Here is a 19,410-nt window from a genome sequence, read left to right as displayed (position 1 = left end):
ATTTGAGATATAATTCACATAACATTCCCTTTCTGCCTTTATCTCCCAAAGGGCACAAAGATCAACATTCTAGTGCTATTATTAGCTTTATAATAGCTAATTAAAAAGCTAAGTATGTCAACTTAGTATGTCAAACTGCAGCTTAGTGTGTCAAAGTATATAAAAAATAAAAATATTTTTATAAGAGCTCAGCAACAGCTTTCTGACTTACTAAAATAAGCTGGCAGAAATACCAAGAGTATGTTCAACATTCACATCTTTCTGAATTCACATACTTTCTTTCTATGCCTTATACTGACTTTTTTCCTCCAAAGAAAATATATTAGGATCTATTCACAGTTTAATAAGTTTGCGAGGTGCATACTTATAGCACGTCATGGGTTGTATGGAGTGGACTATTTCACTTTGGGGTTGGAAAGGAAATTATACAATTGATTTCATATGAAGTATGAAAGTATTTAAGTATTGGAACAGAAACTTCAGATTTCCATAACAAGTGCTAGAAATATGGAAGTAATTCAAGAGAAAAAAATTATTAAAATTGAAGGGAAATAGAAAGAGGCTGGACCAGTTCCATTCTTCCCACTGAAAACAATGGAGAGTGAAGAAAAAGAAAGTAACCTTTAATTTCAATGTCAACAACTATTTTGGAGGAGAAAACTTTAATTTCTGCCTCTGGCCACTTGATCTCCATTTGCCCATCTGTAAATTGAGAAGACTGAACTAATTCACCTTACAGATCTAAGACTGTGTAACTACTGGTAATCCTGAATACAGTAAATTTCCTATGAAATAAAAATGAGTCCAAGATTCTATCATTGGAAAATATTTTAAAAGTTCACTCTCTGTAGAGGTCAAGGGAGGAAACTGACTGGACAAGGCAATTTTTTTTGGAGCGATGGACAGGTTTTAAATCTTTACTGTTGTGTTGATTACATGATTATATACATTTATCAAAGCTCACTGAACTATACTTATAATAAAATGACTGAATGTTACTGTAAGTAAATTATATTTCAATAAATCTGACTTTAAGAAAAAGTGTGCCCTAAAATCTTAATCCTGTTTATTAAAAAATCCAATTTACTTTGAATTCCTTGATTCTTTCAAAACATTTAGAAACATACCTGTATGGTGCATAGAACTTAAATATTCATTCTGTAGGCCATTCTCACTTTTAGTCCTATCAACAACTTTCTGGCATGCAGATTCTCCTTTATTTGATTCTTCATTTTCACTTGCAGTATGATCTATTTTTTTCAGATTACATTTCACACTGCATATGTTTCTCCGATAACGAGGGTCACTTTCTTCCTGTTCAGCACTTGAATCAATTACAGCTACGCAATGCTTTTTGTTTAGCATCTTCTTAATTACAGGCTTGGCAGAAGAGTTTTGTGAACAACTGTCCATTTCACTGGCTGAAGGAGAAGAAATACAACTGTCCTCTACAGTTGAACATTTTTGCATGGCTGTATTTTCATGGTAATGAGGATTAGGTTCATACTTTGGTTTTTCCAAACCAGGGAAACAAACAACAGCCAAAAACCAGTGTGCACTGTAAAAAACAAATGATACTGAATATATTATTAGAAAAAATTTATTATATCTGGCAATAAATATCAATTGAAATGTTTTTCTAAAGCTTTTGTGAAGAAATTTATTAAGGATGCCCAATTTCTTCAATTCTCAAATTAATCCACTGCTTATATGATCATTGATTCATTAACGGAATACAATGTCCAGTCAAAAAATAACCTAAGTTTTGTTAGAATTCTGTAGCCTGTATTCATTTTTGCAAACAATACTTTAAACCTTTTCTTGTTTGTGGAATGAAAAAAATTTTTTTCAGGAAATTTAACAAAAGGTAAATTATACCACTGAATTCAAAATTCCCATTGACATTCCCTTTGCCTTATTTATGTCAAAAGATAGAAAATTATCTAGTCATAGGATTAAAATGTTTTCAGAAATATAATTAGACTGAATTAATTTTGAACATTTTCTAAGTATTGTATACATATAACTTTTTAAAAACTTTAACCATTCTGTTTTTATCTAACAAGGTAGGAATGGCTTAACGTTAAAAGTATCAATAAATCCTGTCTCATGCTATACTGAAATGTAAGTACACAAAAATGAAATACCGTATCTAATCTAATCATTGTAACAGAACTTAAAGTATTAGTAGAGTTCCAGCTATCAAGTGGATGCTAATGATATAGCTGAATTCAGGTATCATAGCTCCCACCAGTAGGATATAAGCAATGAGTAAGAAGCTATGCAGCTAATAATGCCTAATAGTCATTAATCTACTGAAGAATTTTATTACTACCTGCTAGGCAGTGTTACATGCTGTGATAAAATGAACAGGCCATAAATGTCAGAGAACTTATTAGATGAAAACAATATTTGTCATATAGTCAGATGTTCAGTAGCTATTTTCTGAATGAAAAAAATTAATATATTGACATGGATAAAAGTTCTGCTACATTCTGATTTCTGCAAAATGTTAAATTATCCCGAGGTAATACTGAGAAACAGCACTGTCTCTTCATTGGACAGCATAAGAAGAAAGGTCAGAGAGGCTGGCTTCATCCTCAGTATTTAAAAAACAGCTGGAGGAATGTTTCCAATTATTAATCCTCAGTATCCTATGGACACAGGTCAGCCGAGGGTAGTAGAAATAGGCAGCACACCAACTTCCTCACTTCAACTCTAAGACATAGCTGATTCTAGGTCACATCTCAATTTCAGAAGTGTTAAAGTACAAAAAAATGTGTTTTAAATTTGATTAGAATATAACTCATTGATTCTCAACCTACAGCTGTAACCGAAGGCTATCACAGTGTGTAACATTTCTTAGTTATGACAATATGCATATAAACCATAAATTTTCTAATGCCTCACCTAAAAACTAGGTGAAAGGAGAAAGCTCAATGAGATACACTGAGATCACTTTCAACCGCTAAGAGCCACGGTTTTGCTTTTACGATCCTTTTAATAGCAGCTACACTGAGCTTAAATCACCAGTGGGAGATAAGGCCAAACAAGTAATTTTCACCTAATCTGAAGATGGAATAGATCCAAATATCAAATTTCTGCCCTTTGTCAATTACTGTGACAATTTTTAACAAGTAGCCTTTAACTTAAAAGAAATTACCACTAAGAAGTTGAAAATAACATAAATGATAAATATATGGCAGTCTATGTAATATAATCAGCATATATACATACTTATGGCTTTACCTCAAAAAAACAAAAACAAAATGAGCTCTTATGATTTGGAGGCTATTCTTCCATTCACAAATGGCATAGTACTCTTTCAGAATGCTTTTCTGACTCCACATCTTTATTCCTTCTCTACTTTTCACCAAGATTATTGGAAGTACGATCATAGTTTCCATCCATATCAGCTAGAGTGACTAAGAGGGATGTACCTCTGCTGTTAAACTGTGTGTCTCTCAAATTAATTTCTATTTAAATTTTTAATATTCACTTGCAACAAATGACTTTCTATGTGTATTTTCCATTTCACATAGGAAAACCTTATTTTGAAAAGAATAAAGAAACTAAAGATTAGTTTTAATATAGCTTTGAAAAAGTTGGGCTTTCTCGCCATAACCAATGTTTTAACCTAGCCTACCTATCTTGGGCTGAGCTAATTAAAGAGCACAGATCTTATAATTAAAGCAGGGTTTTAAATAAATACAGCTCAATTATACTATACAGTGAATTTGTTTTCCATAGTGAGAAAAAAAAACATTCAGAAGCTAATCTGGCACAGCGGGGCTTATTAGACATAAACAATCTCACTGAATACTACTTCAGACAATGTTACTCTGCAACCATAATAAAATCAGACAAAGCAAGGCCATTTCAAAAATTTGTCTAAGCAGAGACAGACAAGGTCACAATACAACTCAAAAAATATCAAAATACCCCTTTCTGCTAAGTGAGTGGTTGCTACTTCTTTATCCAAGCAAACTACTGCTTCCTTAGATCTTCCCCCATATCACCAAATCAAAGCCAAAATTCTGCTACAGGCTCTTTCAAACAGTTTCACTGAGCAGCATCATGGGCGCCCACAGTATATGTTTTCCTCTGATACAAGTAATATGCCCAAAGTTATCCAACTACAGGTATACTCCTGGGGGTCTTTGGCTGGAGGGCATAGGAAAACAACAACAAAAAAGAAATACAAACACACTCAAATCTAAATTGTATAATAATACTATCCTACACATCGACATCTCTCTAGCCACTGGGGGAAAAAAATAACACAAATATTTTTAATCACCCCTTTTTAGTTAGAAAATAGTTTTTTGAGTAGTCAGCAAGGTTTTCAACTTGAGAAAATGACATCAATATAACCATCTTTTCTTCTTGGTTAAGAGAATAAATGTCTTAAGCTAAAAATTCAGATTATTCTACAGGACCTAATTATGTTCCTATATAAGGTAGCTTTTTCTATAGAACTTTTGCTAGACCACAAGCACCACTTTGTAAAAATGACATTATTCCACACTGACCAATAAAACAAAATTAGAAATATCTCTTGTCTATTGTTTGTAAAATTTAATATCTTACATTGTTTACTGGAAAACTGCATTAATTTCATAAAATAAGCAGAATAAATATAGATATAATAACAAATTTCAAGAAGTTTAAAAATGAGTGGATTCTTCACATCCTAAACACATTTTCTAAAAATTGCCACCACATTTACAGAAAGGGAATTCTTACTCACGCTTCATTAAGTGGTACAAAAATAAAATCCTTCTCAAAGATATCTACATGCCGGGTCCATGTTTTTACTCTCCCATGCCGCTTTTGCTGTATTCTGTAAGACAAGAGATATACTTCTGAAATGTTCCTAGTGCTTCAGCACATGTGCAACAAATTTCAAATTATGAATATTAAGATGTTTACAAACCAAACAGCTGCATAAGATGATTTAACAAGTTGAGGAAAGAAAAGAGACATCTGAGATAGAGCTAGCAAGGTGTAAAACTGCCCGTCGCTGAATATGGAAGAACGACATTTAATTCCTGTTACTGCATGCTAGGGTAAGCCAGTGCTACTATTGTTTATTATTGCAAAACTGGCATGTGCAACCATATTGAAAAGCAAATCAGACCACGACCTATGGTAAGTGAGGAGAAGAGAGCAGAAAAGTATTATCTTATAGATGATGAAGAAGGACCATTCTGACCATTGGTCAAAACCAATCAATATCACACAGGCTGGTATGGTTCAGTTGGTTGGAGCATCATCCCCTAAAATGAAAGATCATGGGTTCAACTCCCAGTCAGGGCACATGCCTAGGTTGCAGGTTTGGTCCCTGGTTCAGGCACGTATGAGAGGTAACCAATCGATGTTTCTCTCTCCCTCTCTCTCTCCCCCCATCCTCTCCCCTCTAAAATCAACAGCCATGTCAATGTCATCAACTCTAAGATGCAAAATTAGGAATCACTGAACTAGTGGATAGTACTATTTATATTATACACAGCAGCCATCAATTCAAGATATTTAACAGCACTCGTGATAAAAATGTACCAACTCTCTGTGTGTATCTTTTGACCAATTACCAGAAAGTTTTAGAACTGGGTATGATCAGTATATGGAGAGGAATTATAAACAAAAGTACTCAGGTCTAATATGTAGAATAGTATTTCCTTAACTTATCTGAGAAGAATCATCCAAGGAACTATTAACAGTATAGATTTACAGGTTCCTGTCTTAAATAGTATGCCTTGAATGTCTAGGTAAAACAGAGCAATCTGTATTTAATAAGTATCCAAGTTATTTTTTTTTTAAACCACCAGGCACACTGGGAAATACTGAGCTAAACATTATACCTAAAACTTTTATTAATTCCAGGTATTCTTAAGGCTTTAGAATATTATAGATATTGAAAAAACTTTTAAAAAAGAGTATTATGGATATTGATCCACATTTATACTGGATTCAATTCAATGTTATGATTTTGCTAACTGATAACAAATTGTGTTGCCTCAACACATATAAGTGATTTTTTAATACATGAATTTTGAGTGATTTGTTACACACATCTGTTAAATATTTTCAAAGAGCTTGACTTACGATAGATTAGTTGTTTCATGAAGATTTCTCCTCTCTCTCTGATTAAGGCGTTTATAGAAAAAAGAACTGAATATATGAATTCGGTCAGCTTCTTCTTTCTTCAGTTTTTCAAGCACCAAATATCTATTTTATAAAAAAAAAGTTCCAATATAATGAATTTAACAGTTTACCTAACACTAAGAATAGTCAAGCAGTGATTAAATTATTTAGTCACCATCAATCACTATTTCTTACAACTGAAAGAAGCAAACCTTACTTTATCTTCTAGACAATAACTACTAAATAATTCTTGAGTAATGAAAAATGTATTTGTGAGTACCACTGTGATTTGAAAGATCTAATATTTTAAAATAAGGGCATATTCACAAACATTCAAAGCAACATAATTTATCGTAGCCATGAAGTGGAAATGCCAGGAATGCTCAACAACTAATAAATGGAAAAATAAAATGTGATATAGACACAATGAAATATATTCATCAACAAAAAGAAATGAAGTACTGATACATGCTGCAACATAGAAGAACCTTGAAAACATTTGCTAAGTGAAAGAAGCTAGTCACAGAGGAGCACATGTTGTATAATTCCAAGTATGTGAAATGTTCATAATATGCAAATCCATAGAGACAGAAAAAAGAATGGTGATTGCCTAGAGCTGGCACTGAGGTTAGAGGAAAATGAAGGGTCACTGTTAAATGGGTACTGGGGTTCTTTGAGGGGATTAAATACTCTAATATTGACTGTGGTGATGATTGCACAATTGTCTGGATATACTAAAACCACAGAATTGTACAATTTAAATGAGTGAATTGTATGGTACATGCATTATATCCCAATACAGCTATTATTTTTATATGCTACTTACTTTATGGATACTTTGTAAAACTGAATCAAATACACAAAGGGATAATTCAACTTAAAAAAGTAAAGTTATTTATGATTTAAGAAAACTGCCTCTCAACTTCGTATGTAAACAAAACCATGCCTCCTAAAGTAACTACCGGTAGTTTGTCTTTCTGATCATATATATATGCACAGGTATCTCTGTGACTATATAGTTGTCATTTTAATGTACATATGTTACAGCTATTAACTTTAATTAGAAAGGCCACACCTCTTATTTTAGAATGAAAGTGAAAATTCAAGTTTATTACAAAACTCTTGTGGGAAATTCTTCCATTTGGGTGCATTTTTTGTATAAATCATTTAAATATTGAATGTCATGGTGAAGCTGTTCACTTGGACAATCTAACAATCAAATTGTACTTCTTTAACTATAGGATGAAATTAAAAAATGATTTTAAGGTTACTCTAAAACTCTTTGAACGTAATTTTTATTAAAGTAATTCTTTTCTGCATTTTATTAACATTGGGTGCCCTTCTACTTCTTATAATATTGGTAAATCTTGTTTAAAAGTTTGTTTGTAACCTGTAGAGTTAGAAATAGAAAAGAATGAGTAGCTTTGGTAGCAGCCAAATAACTGATTTTAATAGTGAAGTTTAAAAAAATTTTCCTTTTTAAAATTCACTTCTAAGAATGTCACAAGACAAATATAACACTGATTTTTTTAAAGCATGGATTTTGTTACGTTTTTGTTTTTTATATGGAATACTGACTTGCATCAGAAAAGACAGAACTTGCAGTTAATTAAGTTTATTGTATAAAATTTGTTTTAAGTGTAACCATAAAATGTTAAGGGATCTCCTGAAAATATAAAGAATTTCAAGAGTATAAACAAATGATTATAAAATGTCTACTGTAATGCAAAAAGTATATATTTCAGTGTGAAATGGAATAAACTAAAATATAAACAAAGTATGAGTTCAACTTAGTTTCTAGATTTACCTATTGATTTCAAAAAAGAGAAAGTATTTTAAATAAAAAGACTTAAACAGGTTAAAAGCAAAGAGGTAAAGAAATACATACCATGTAAACATAAACCAAAAGAAAGTGAGAATAGCTATATTCATTTTGAACAAAATGGGCTTAAGAGTAAGGAAGATTTTCAAGAATAAAGAGGGACACTGCATTAATAAAGGGGTCATTTCTCTAATGAGGCATGAAAGTGTGCCTAATGACAGCCTCAAACTATGTAAGAGAAAAACTCACAGACCTAAAATGAGAAATAGACAAATTCATACTTATAGTTGGAGATCACCAACCTTCTCAATAATTGATAGAATTAAGTATGTAGAAATCAGTTAAGGACAAAGATGAGTTGAATACACTATCAAACAACTTGACCTAATTGACATTCACAGAATACTTCATCCAACAACAGCAGTGTTGTTTTATGTATTCACTTGAAACTTTTCAATAGCTTAGTTCTTAAGTGTATAGTAGGATTGAGATAATACTTTTTTAATTATGAAAAAATACATAAAATTTCCAATCTTAACCATTTTTAAGTGTACGGTTCAGTAGTGTTAAGTATATTCCCAATCTCCAGACCTTTTTTAACTTGCAAACCTTAAACTCTATATCCATTAAATAATAATTCCCTGTGCCTGGTAACCGCTATTTACTTTCATTTTCTATGAATTTGACTACTTCAGTTACCCAAGTGTAACTATACAGTATTTGTATTTTTGTTCTGGCTTACTTCACTTTACATAATATTTTCCAGATTCATCCATGTTGTAGCATGTGATAGGTTTCCTTCTTTTTTAAGGAAGAATAATATTGCATTGTATGTATATGTCACATTTTATTTACCTACCCACCTATCATTGGACAGTTTGGGTTGCTTCTACATTGACTATTATGAATAAGTGTGATTATAAACATGGGTGTGCAAATATCTCTTTGAAACCCTACTTTCAATTCTCTTAGACATATACCCAGACATGGGGTTGTTAGATCATATGATGCTAGTTTATTTTTAATTTTTTGAGAAACCACCATACTGTTTTCAGTATTGGCTGTGCCATTTTACACTCCTACCAGCAGTACAAAGAGTGCCATTTGTACACATTCATTTTGGTTTTGATTTATATTTCTGTGATGATTAATAACATTGAGGATCTTTTCATATCCTTGTTGGTCATTTGTATGAAATAACATCTTTTGATTTAGGTATTAAGAACTTTGAACTTGTCATTAAATGTTAGGTCTCAAAGGGATCTACATCTGCAAATTAGGCATTGAAAATCTAAAGCAGTTTCTCTTGCCAGCAATTCTATGACACATTTATAATTTACTGAAACATATTCCATTACCATCAACTCTTCAAAAGGAAAAGTAGTGTCTTTGAAAGGAGTTGTAGTTAACATAAATAGGAATACAGCATCACTCCTTGATGTTAGGTAAATCCTGTTGGTTGATGGTGTTGTCACAGTCTTTTATGTGTTCAGAGAGGGGAATTAAAGTCTCCAGCTATATTTGTGGATTTTTCTGTTTCTTACCTTCTTACCTTTTAGATCTATCTGTTTTTGGTTCACATATTTTGTAGCTCTGTTGTATGCCACATACACAATAAGGACTGCTAAGTCTTCTTGGTGGATTCACTCACTTATCACTATATAATGTCCCTCTCTATCCCTGGTAATTAATTGTCTTTGCTCTGAAGCTTATTTTATCTGATATTAATATAGTAACTCCTGCTTTCTTTTAATACTTGCATGCTATATCTTTTTCCATCCTTTTCATTTCAACTTATTTGCATTACTATCTTCTAAGTGTGGCTTTTGGTAGATAGGACGTAGTTGGGCTGTGTTGTTTAATCCACTCTGCCAAAAAGTTTCACGAGTTCGTAATTGTTCTTTAAAAATTTTTATGGACGAGAACCAAGATGGCGGCGTAGGTAGAAACACTGCGCCTCCTCGCACAACCAGAACTGACAGAAAATCGAGCGGCAAGGAAGTCCGACACCAAGGAAATAAAAAATAAACATTCATCCAGACCGGTAGGAGGGGTGGAGACGGGCAGCCGGGGCGGAGAGGACTCGCGTTGCCGTGGCAGGACCGAGACTGGCGGAGTGTGGGACCAACAGGGCAGGCAGTCTGACCACTAGCAGACCCTGCAGCCCCACATTCGCACACAGATAAACCGAGAGGGCCGGACTCAGAGTGGCGGAGAACGGGCAGGCAGAGCAGTGAGTAGCACCCGGCGGCCCCACATTCGCGCACAGATAAACCGGAAAAACGGCGGGGAGCGAAGCAGACCACGCAACCCAGGGCTCCAGCGCGGGGAAATAAAACCTCAAACCTCTGATTGAAAGAGCCCGTGGGGGTTGGGGCGGCAGCAGGAGAGACTCCCAGCCTCACAGGAGAGGTCGTTGGAGAGACCCACAGGGGCCTAGGGTGTGCACAAGCCCACCCACTCGGGAACCAGCACCAGAGGGGCCCAGTTTGATTGTGGGTAGCGGAGTGAAAGATTGAGGTGCAGTGGAGAGTGGAGCGAGTGCCAATGCTCCCTCTCGGCCCCTCCCCCACATACAGCGTCACAGCGCAGCAACCAGCATTACCCTGCCCCGGGAACACCTAAGGTTCTGCCCCTTTAAGTAACAGACTCGCCAAGACAAACAAACAAACAAAAAATGGCCCAAATGACACAACACTTCAAAGCTCCAGAAAAAATTCAACTAAGCAGCAAACAGATAGCCAACCTATCAGATTCACAGTTCAAAACACTGGTTATCAAGATGTTCACAGAATTGGTTGAATTTGTTTGAAAAGTAGATGAAAAAATGAAGCCTATGCCAAGAGAAACAAAGGAAAATGTACAGGGAACCAATAGTGATGGGAAGGAAACTGGGACTCAAATCAATGGTGTGGACCAGAAGGAAGAAAGAAACATCCCACCAGAAAAGAATGAAGAAACAAGAATTCGGAAAAATGAGGAGAGGCTTAGGAACCTCCAGGACATCTTGAAACGTTCCAACATCCGAATTACAGGGGTGCCAGAAGGAGAAGAGGAAGAACAAGAAATTGAAAGCTTATTTGAACAAATAATGGAGGAGAACTTCCCTAATCTGGCAAAGGAAATAGACTTCCAGGAAGTCCAGGAAGCTCAGAGAGTCCCAAAGAAGCTGGACCCAAGGAGGAACACAACAAGGCACATCAAAATTACATCCCCCAAGATGAAACAGAAGGAGAGAATCTTAGAAGCAGCAAGAGAAAAGGAGACAGCGACCTAAAAAGGAGTTCCCATAAGACTGTCAGCTGATTTCTCCAAAGAGACCTTACAGGCAAGAAGGGGCTGGAAAGAAGTATTCCAAGTCATGAAACGCAAGGACCTACATCCAAGATTACTCTATCCAGCAAAGCTATCATTTAGAATGGAAGAGAAGATCAAGCGCTTCTCAGATAAGGTCAAGTTAAAGAAGTTCATCATCACCAAGCCCTTATTATATGAAATGTTAAAGGAAATTACCTAAGAAAAAGAAGATCAAAAATATGAACAGTAAAAATGACAGCAAACTCACAGCTATTAACAAACACACCTAAAACCAAAACAAGAGCAAACTAGGCAAACAACTAGAACAGGAACAGAACCATAGAGATGGAGATCACATGGAGGGTTGTCAATAGGGGAGTGGGAGGGGGAGAGGGGGGGAAAGGTACAGAGAATAAGTTGCATAGATGATAGGTGGAAAATAGACAGGGGGAGGGTAAGAATAGTGTAGGAAATGTAGAAGCCAAAGAACTTATAAGTATGACCCATGGACATGAACTAAAGGGGGGAATGTGGGAGGGAGTGGGTGGGCAGGATGGAGTGGAGTGGGGGGAGGAAATGGGACAACTGTAATATCATAATCAATAAATATATTAAAAAATAAAAATTAATAAATATTTTTTAAAAATTTTATGATGGATGGTTTCTAATCTTTGTCAGATAATTCTAATACCTATGCTATCTCAGTGTTGACTATTTATTGGTTGTCTTTCCTCATTCAGTTTGAAATCTCTGTGGTTCTTGGTAAGAAAATTAATTTTAAATTAAAATCAGAACATTTTGAGTATTCTAAGACCCTGAATCTCATTTAATTTTTGTGTTTAACCAGGCTTTCCCTGGCACACACTCCAATGTTTGAAGTGGGCACCACCTCATTACTGCCAGGTTGGGGGTGGAGATTCAGGTTCTGTACTAGGCCACTATTAACCTGGATGGGCTCCATGTTACTGATGAATAGGGGTGGAAGACTTCCCACTAGGCCTCCACTGGTACTCCCTCTACCAGATGGAGATTGGAAAGAATATCTCATTACCCCATTGACTAGGGTGAAGTCTGGTTCTACAGTGGATTCCAGTTAGCTTAGGGTCACTGCAAAGTTACTTAGCATTTATTGCCTTGACCTCTACTGTACGGATACCACTAAATGTATTCTCCTTTAAAGCTTTCACCTCCCTTCAATTTTATCATCAGTCTCTCTGGATTTTTTCTTCTTACCTCTCAACTACCTTCAGAATTTATTCATGGGAGCTTTCTTCCCCTGTTTATCTAAATCTACTCTCCAGGTTCTGTCTTTATAGCTCTTTTTCTCATTTTATATCTCTACCTAGAAAATTTGATCGATTCTCATAATTAAACTACTACTTGCAAAGTAAAGCCTCCTAACTATATGTCTCCAAGCCAGAACTCAACTGACATCCAGAACCATATAGTCAACTATTTATTGATACTGTCCCTTTTATTGTATCAGACACCTAAAAAGATTATCTCCCCCTCCCCAACCCAAACCTATTCTGCTTCTGCTTCATTGCTTCAGTTAGTGGCAAAATCATTTAGCAGGTCTCCTAGTTAGAAAACTAGGAGTTATTTGGCACCCATTTCTATCTGTCTTAACATCCATTCATTAAGGCCTGGAGTCCTGCTAAACAGCTCTACCTCTTAAAATATTTCATTATTTCCTCTTTACTCAAACTAAAATGACTTAATTAGGCTCGTATCACTTTAATTAACATTCTTTAAATCATTTCCCATCTAGATGTCCACAATAAAAAACTTTGTCAAAATGATCTGAAGGAAACCCAATTATGATATCACTTCTTAATCAAAACTATCACTCTTTATAACAATGTATTCTTTCCTGGAACAATGGATTGCAATCACTAATAAGCTATAAAATCATTCAGCAGCTTTCAACAATCAAGATTTTTTTAAAAAATTGTTTTGTTCTATGAAATACATTTGAATGAACAAAGCATTGGAGAACACCAGGCACACTGATACTTAAGTAGTTTTGTTTCATATGTATACCATTTTATATCACAAACCAGTAAACACATACAAATTTATACATGTACAAACACACTGCACATACATGTATATGCATGTGTATACTAGGTCATGATGTAAGCTCTTCCAGGAAAGCTTCTTGGTCTCTCGTATTTCCCAACATCAAAAAAAAAAAAAATGAAGAATTCTTTTTCTACTGTGTCTTCTATCAATGCTTTAGTCCCATATTTGTGTTCCCTACAAGACCATAAACTTCTAACACAAGGCTTGGTACATAGCTGGTAGTTGGTGAACATTTACTAAAGGAAATAAGTAAAATCATAATTTTGTGCTTGCTCAAATAATGTTTGCCTAACCTAGGGTAGTAACAATTTTTAAAGGCTTAAAATATCGTAAAAATAACAACATAATAAGCTATCACTTAAGAACACTTTGCATGTGCCAGAGATTTCTCCTAACGCTTAACATGTATTGTATTATTGAAGCCTTATAACCCTTTTAGATATCATTATTCTCTTCATTTTTAAAATGAGGAAGTACAGATAGAGACATTAAATAACTTCCCACGCTAAGTGGCAATGATGAAATTCAAATCCCAAACTGTTCTGACTCTAGAAAACAAAGATATATATTATAAAATGTTAAAGATTCACTAAAAGGTTAGTAGAAAATTAACTTACTTCAAATAAAAGTCTATAATAACATCATTTAAAAATTCTCCTTCACTTAGACAGTGCAGGTCCTCATTAGTAACGGAGATACCTCCCTTAGCTGGAGGTGGTGGATACACTATCAATCTGTAACAAAAATTTTTTTAAAAAGCAGATTATCAAATATATATGTATATATAATTACAATGTAATAAAACGGAAAAGAAATTTAAGAGTGTTGCAAATGTAAAGGAATTCTCTCACTTTTCTACAGGGCCCATGAAGATGGTGTGACTCTCTCCAGTTTCTTCTTCATCATCAAAAAACTGGAATTCTTGTTTGCTTTTAAGTTGCATTTTAGATTCCAGGGGCACCTGGAAAAGGAAATTAAATAACTAATTCACAAAATCAGCTGGAAAGGTTTTCAACAAAAATAGCAAGCAAAAAGCAAGGATGCTTTTTAAAAGTTTTTTATTTTTTATTGTTGTTCAATTACAGTTGTCCCTATTTTCCCCCCACTACTGTCCCGTGCCCTACCCACACCCCACATCCCACATTCAATCCTCCCCCCACTCTGTGGTCTTTGTCCAAGGGTCCTTCATACATGTTCCTTGACTTGACCCTTCCCTTTCTTTCCCTCATTATCTTCCTCCCCGTTACCCTCTGATCACTGTCAGTTTGTTCTTTATTTCCATGTCTCTAGTATATTTTGCTCACTTGTTTGTTTTGTTGATTAGATTCCACTTATAGGTGAGATCATATGGTTTGTCTTTTACCACCTGGCTTATTTCAATTAAAATATGAAAAAAGTATGGAAAAAGTTTAAGTTAAAATAATGAACAGGAAAAACTAGGGTCCACTTTTTTAAAAAATCTGTAACTTCTGGTTCAGTAATACTCTTCAATATTTGTAACAATTATTTTTGGTATCTTGTCTCTCTAAAATCTCTACCACCTATAATAAATTAGATTATATTAATAGAATCCAAAGAACAGATGCAGTATTTTTTTCTTCTAGCAGTGGAGGCCTACCTAAGTTCAGTGGCTAGGCAATCCATACTGTATGAGCGCAGAGGCTGAGGGAACACAGTCAAATGAGCTTCAGTCCCGAGTGAAGGAAGAGCTCTTTTTTCCTCTGAAATTATCTCCTACAGAGAATTCTGCAAAAGGAGGAGAATGACTCCCCTTCCTTCTTCTGATTTTTTCCTCAACCCACTAACTGTATGAATAGCTCCTCTCTGATGAGGCCAGGTTGAAAGACTTTAAGTGTTCCTAATAAATTAAGTCAGTAAAATTTAGCTACTGTGGTAGGGGACAAGTTTATAGAGTATTTAAGTTATATTTGTACTATTTAACATTATATTACATATTACAATAGTACTGTGGCCTTTGGTTCAGGTGACTTCAGAGTTACCTACTATATTACTTATTCTAAAATTAGCTACATGTGCTGAGAGTCAGTATGGGAGGTATTCTTTACGTCCCAAGTTTTCAACCATGTATGTATATGTTACATATAAATACATCAGGGACCAAAAGTCCTTTGTTTGTACTGAAGCCAATGGCATCACTGGGAACCACCAGCAAATTTAAGAAAGAGGGTAAGAAAAGACTGGAATGTAGTAGTGTTTATAAGTGTATGCTGAAAGTGAGAGAAAAAGAGATGAAAAGTAAAGACAAAAAATAGAGTGTGGAAAGGAACTAAAAATGCTTCTGAGACCTGTGTCAAATACTATTTGTTTCTTAAGTCACTTATTCACTGTTATATTTTAACACAAAACAACTTACAAATTACATATAAAAGCAAATAATTCTGAAATGGGAATAAAGAGAATCTAACCCTGAAATGAATATTACAATGAAACATATTTCCATTTAAAGCTACAAGATTGTATTTTTAAAAATTAAAAAAACATAATTACATTTTTAATTTTGTTTTCTTTTTGCACACAACTTCCTTTGATACTCTCTTCATAGGTTCTTGTACAGGCAACAAGCCTGCTATTGGCTTCTTCAAAGAGAATTTTTGCAAAAAAATTGGATACATTATTCTTTTTACCAATTGCAGTAATGATACTTTCAAATGCCGCATTTGTTTGGTGATCAAGGCCATTTTGAAAAATTAAAATTATATATTGTCCTTCCAAATCTGAAAAGAAATCAGTATAAGTTTAGAAGAAAAAAAAATAAGTAAATAGGAAGCTATTAGAAAAGTAGTAACAACTAGTTATTCCAATAACATCACCAGAAATCCTGGTATCGATGTTCAAAACAATGTTTGGCATACAGTGGATTTTCAATAAATATGAAATAAAGACCAGTGACAGTGTTACCTGTAACCTAAGTTATGAAGACAAAGGAATCAGAACACATTACTCTAGCAGCAGCTGAAAACCAAATCTATTCATGGGTATAACTAATTTACTTCATTTAATAGTATCCTAAATATATTTGTAGTTTTAAATACATATCAATTAATATTTTTGTCAAACACAATTAAGAAATTTCCAAGTGAACTGATAGTATAGTATCTCTAGAGAATTTGACTGTCAACACTGCTATTAAGAAATGGGCCAACTCTAGCAGCTTCACTAGTAGTTATCATTTATTCATAATTAAGCTGAAGCAGCAATTACTGCTGAAAAGTATTTATTTTATAACTGGTCATGCTATGCCATAAATGATAGAGGTGAATAGAAACAAACTGGAGAACCATATCATTTATTATAGCAATTGAAGAAAAATTCTACAAACTTGTGAACTTCCTATTCAGGCTAATTGTCAAGGATTCCAGATTTATATGACTGATTTACACTTAGCACCTATCAGTACATTAAAAAAAATCATTTTATCTAACCCCTATGCTCTACATCTGAACCCAATGCAAAATAATACTGAAAGTAAACTTACTTAAAAATTTTTAAATCATTTTACTCATATAATACAGTATTAAAGAGTGCAGACTTTTTGAGTTCTAACCACTCTGAAAACTTGCTGTGTTTTATCCTCAGACCTTCCATTTTATGGGCTTTCCTCAGCTGTAAAATGGGAAAAGTAATATCTATCTTAGAAAGTCCCTATAGGGACTAGAACATAATATAATATACATCTACGGGATCTAGCAAAGTACCTTCACATTTCACTATTCAATGAATTGTACGTATTATAATCCATTCTATATAACTTACTTGTAAACTTATTTACTCCTTTACAATCATTCCAAACTTTATCCTCCATATTCATTTGTAGTTGCATGCTCAGTTTTTGATAAACTGCTGGTACTGTCTGAAGAAACACTACTGGTAATTTTCGGACGTTACAGCATTCACATTTAGTTAGATCAGAGGTATTTAAAGTAATCCCTACAGGATCATTTTCTGGTTCTGGAGGAAAACAAATAGAATTGGAAAACAAATCCATTCTTAAAATGGGAAAATCATAAATAAAGGAAAGTATAAGAAAATACAAGTTTAAATTTAAATACATTTATTATACTCTGTAAATAGTAACTTATAGTGGGAAATGAAGAAAAATCTTTATAACTATCTTAAAGAAGCTTCTACATTTTTCCCAAATGAAAAGAGGTTTCCAATAAAGTATACTTGCAAAATTAAAGATAGGTTTTATGATGTTACAAGTGAAATTACACTATTAAGATATGCCTTTTGTTAAGAAAATATATGTGATAACTAATCATCTTAATGAATTCTATGAATACCATTTAATCTTTTACTCCTGTAAAGTGCTTTAATATAAACAAAGCTTAAGTAAGAAGACATATAATAGCTTACCTTCTAGCTGTATCTTGATAAAATCTAAACACAACTAAAAAAAAATAGGACAAATTAGTGCCAATCTATATTTATGAAGATTTTTCTACAAAAACCCTATATGACATACTATTTGGTACTCAGATTACAGAGGGCAGAACTGAATTATCTACCATGTGCTTAAATATAAAATATCTTCCTCACTCCTAAATTATCTCAGACAGGTAAAGAATGGTAGGCTTCATCTTTTTTTTTAAATCCTCACCTGAAGACATGCTTATTGATTTTAGAGAGAGGGAAAGAGAGTGAGTGAAAGAAGGAAACATCGATAGGTTGCCCTCATACATGCCCCGAAAGGGGGCCAAACCTGCAACATAGGCACATGTCCTGACCAGGAATCAAACCTGCAACCTTTCAGTTTATGGGACGATGATGCTCCAACCAACTGAACCACACTGGCCAGAGATAGGCTTCATCTTTTTTATTCAAGTACTGAGAACATTCTTATACTATTGATTTATTTCTCTTAACTTCAAAAAAAAGTTGACAGAATATTAAAATAAACACCTGAGTACCATTATCCAGATTCACTGTTAATATCTTGCAACACCTACTCATTTTATCTATGTATATAGTCATTTCCTTTTTGCTGAATCAGCATGAAGGCAGAGGTTCATTACAACATCTAAGAAAATCAAAATAACTTCATTCAACATACAGTTCAACATAACATTCAACATAAGTATGAAACAGTTCAGTTCATACTTAAACTGAGTTCATACTCAAATTTCCTCAACTGCTCAAAATTGTCTTTTACTGCTACCTTAGCCTTTCTCCAGTTGATGATTCTTTCAAGGTAACATTACATTACCCTCTTTTGTCTACTCTTGTCTGGACCAGAAAGACATCTCCCCCCTGTTCTTCATGACACAGCCTTTGAAAAATCTAGGTTTGGTTCTGCAAACTGTACAACATCCTGGACTGCATCAAAGTGGACATGATGTCAGGCAGCCCCACTACTGATACAAGCTTAATCACTTGAAAACAGTGTGCCAGGTCTTTCTACTGTAAAGATATATTTTTCCCTTTTAATTAAATGATAATCAATGGAGAGACACTTAAATGCTTGTGAATATCCTGTTTCTTAATAACCTTTCACCCAATGATTTTAACATATATGAAACATCTTGCCTAAATCAGTTATTATTGGTGGTAATGTCATAAAAGGATAATTTTCTAACTATTTTAATGTGGAGGAGACATGTTAAGCCTGATATACCCTGAATGAATAATCACTTTGCATGTTTACATAAGTTAAAAGAATCAAAGGAGGCAAGAAATTCAAAATGCATTAAAAAATAAGCTGAATATATACATGAAAAACAAAACTGGGGCTTCTGGTCAAGATGGAGGTGTAGGTGGACATGCTTCACCTCACTGCACAACCCTAAGACAGAACACAACTAATTTAAAAATGAAAAACACCCAGAAGTGCCAGAAAAACACCCAGAACTGTATGGAAGTCTGACAACCAAGGATTTAAAGAAGCTATATCCAACCAGACGGGTACGAGGGGTAGAGATGTGGAATCAGGGCAGGGAGGAAATGGTGTGGCAGCTCCAAGCCAGAGGCAGCGAATCAAGGTGGCAGCTGGCTGAACATATGGTCCCACCTTCACGTAAGGTGGATAAAAGTCCACCTCATGG

General features: G+C 34.3%; 1 protein-coding gene across 6 annotated transcripts in view; it reads right to left on the bottom strand.

Moving 5' to 3' along the window:
- Positions 1-19,410, bottom strand: part of SENP6 (SUMO specific peptidase 6) — a 112,060-nt gene that overhangs the window by 15,414 nt on the left and 77,236 nt on the right. For all 6 annotated transcript variants that reach the window (XM_024576681.4, XM_053913517.2, XM_024576679.4 and 3 more), the window contains 8 exons: positions 17,726-17,759; positions 17,123-17,317; positions 15,857-16,083; positions 14,200-14,309; positions 13,966-14,082; positions 6,106-6,228; positions 4,751-4,843; positions 1,128-1,558 (listed from right to left, as the gene is read on the bottom strand). In XM_024576681.4, the coding sequence (XP_024432449.2) occupies positions 1,128-1,558; positions 4,751-4,843; positions 6,106-6,228; positions 13,966-14,082; positions 14,200-14,309; positions 15,857-16,083; positions 17,123-17,317; positions 17,726-17,759 (1,330 nt within the window). The remainder of the gene's footprint in view (positions 1-1,127; positions 1,559-4,750; positions 4,844-6,105; positions 6,229-13,965; positions 14,083-14,199; positions 14,310-15,856; positions 16,084-17,122; positions 17,318-17,725; positions 17,760-19,410) is intronic.

This window comes from Desmodus rotundus, chromosome 11, assembly GCF_022682495.2.
Source record: "Desmodus rotundus isolate HL8 chromosome 11, HLdesRot8A.1, whole genome shotgun sequence".
Classification (NCBI taxonomy): domain Eukaryota; kingdom Metazoa; phylum Chordata; class Mammalia; order Chiroptera; family Phyllostomidae; genus Desmodus; species Desmodus rotundus.
The sequence above is the reverse complement of the archived record's forward strand: the minus strand, read 5'-3'. Positions and strand labels throughout refer to the sequence as shown.